The sequence below is a fragment of the Lottia gigantea genome, assembly GCF_000327385.1.
Source record: "Lottia gigantea unplaced genomic scaffold LOTGIsca_525, whole genome shotgun sequence".
Classification (NCBI taxonomy): domain Eukaryota; kingdom Metazoa; phylum Mollusca; class Gastropoda; family Lottiidae; genus Lottia; species Lottia gigantea.
Genome location: NW_008709799.1, coordinates 42,618 through 44,138, shown reverse-complemented (window position 1 = coordinate 44,138; position 1,521 = coordinate 42,618). Strand labels below are relative to the sequence as shown.

Below are 1,521 nucleotides of genomic sequence, written 5' to 3'. Positions count from 1 at the left end.
ATAGACATTACGTTAATAACATGAGCTCTAATTTAAAGAAAATGGCAAAAAGCGATTCAGAGGATATTTGCTGATTGTTATATGTTAATCTTTCTGTATCCCCCAACATATCATTGGATTTGTAGGCTTTTAGCCTTCTGGTTTGCCATGTAACTAAAGGGTCATAACATTATCATTTGTCACAATCTATAACCTTGTTACTTTCCTCAATATTGAGGATGAGCTAATACATGAAATATTCACATCTTCTCTAGACTAGATCATGGTAAATATAATAAAGATAATTACTAGAAGAATTACCTCATCCGCAAACACTTCGATATCTAACCGTAAAACCAGCAGTACTGCGGGTAGGCATGGTGGTAGTGGTACTTCTGCTGGTTATAGTGTTCCGACTGTAAGGATGAAAATCAAAAGATGATGTTTATGGTTGTTCTAATGTCCTATCAGGTGTTGTAATTATAGCAGACATATTATTTATACTATTGCTATTAGTTGGCCTTTGGTCCACTGGAATAGACATGTTCAATATATGAGCTTTGGATTCAATACAATATGATCTTAAATAAGTTATAAAACTAACAACACTGCCATTGGCCAAAAGTCACTCTATCCGATAATACAAACTATTGAAATAAAATATATAATGCACACCCCTTCTCATCTTCTAGTAAATCTAATCCTCTCTTCTATGACATTTCCAGTGTCCTTAATTTCCCCTTTTTGATAAGATTCTATGTTTACTTGCAAATGGAGTCATTATTTTTCCTGGACACACATTTTTAAAAATACAAGACAACTTTGACCACTTTTTGTATTACTCTTGCCTGGACAATGTCAAAGATAACTCGGATCAAGACTCAAATTTTGTAAACAAATTGAAAGTAGACTGTTGACCATTGAAGTCATTTTAGGCCTAATTTCCATCATCTTATCCCCTTTCACAACCAGTTGAACAGATCACATCGATCAATAAGTAAAAAGTGGTCTGTCCTGATTTCATATAGCCTAGATCTAGGCCTAATTAATTTAATTAATAACAATAACATTCTAACGCACCGAAACGGGCGCCAGGGAGTTGTATTATGGACTTACTCCACTTTCATTTAACATCTCTTCCCATATTAAAACACGAAATTCAACCTTCTATAACTTTTTCCAAAAATCATGTTGAAAGCTTTCCAATAAGTCGAATAAAAGCCTAACCAATCCTTAATGTATCCTAAAAAATTCAATTAATTATGATGACCATGAGTATTTGGAGCTACTGAAAACTACTACCGGTTACATGTATACTCATCCGCTAGAGTTTGGCAGTTCACAAAACAACAATTTTTAGAAATAGCCTTCCGCCTTAAGGTTTCTCAGCATCTCACCAAATCTTAAAGATAATGCAATTTCAGACATCAAATTCCAAATCTAGACCAAAAATTAGTCAAAAATAGACATGCAAAAACCCCCAAAGAGAGAGAGAAAGATGATTTTAAAAATACCATGGACTACATTCCTATACAATCAACA

The 1,521-nt window shown here is 33.7% G+C and overlaps 1 protein-coding gene across 1 annotated transcript in view; it reads right to left on the bottom strand.

Moving 5' to 3' along the window:
• Positions 1-358, bottom strand: part of LOTGIDRAFT_175885 (hypothetical protein) — a gene marked incomplete at both ends in the record, with an annotated part of 7,528 nt that extends 7,170 nt beyond the window's left edge. The window contains one exon of the mRNA XM_009062677.1: positions 329-358. Within this exon, the coding sequence (XP_009060925.1) occupies positions 329-358 (30 nt within the window). The remainder of the gene's footprint in view (positions 1-328) is intronic.
• Between the last annotated feature and the right edge of the window lie 1,163 nt (positions 359-1,521).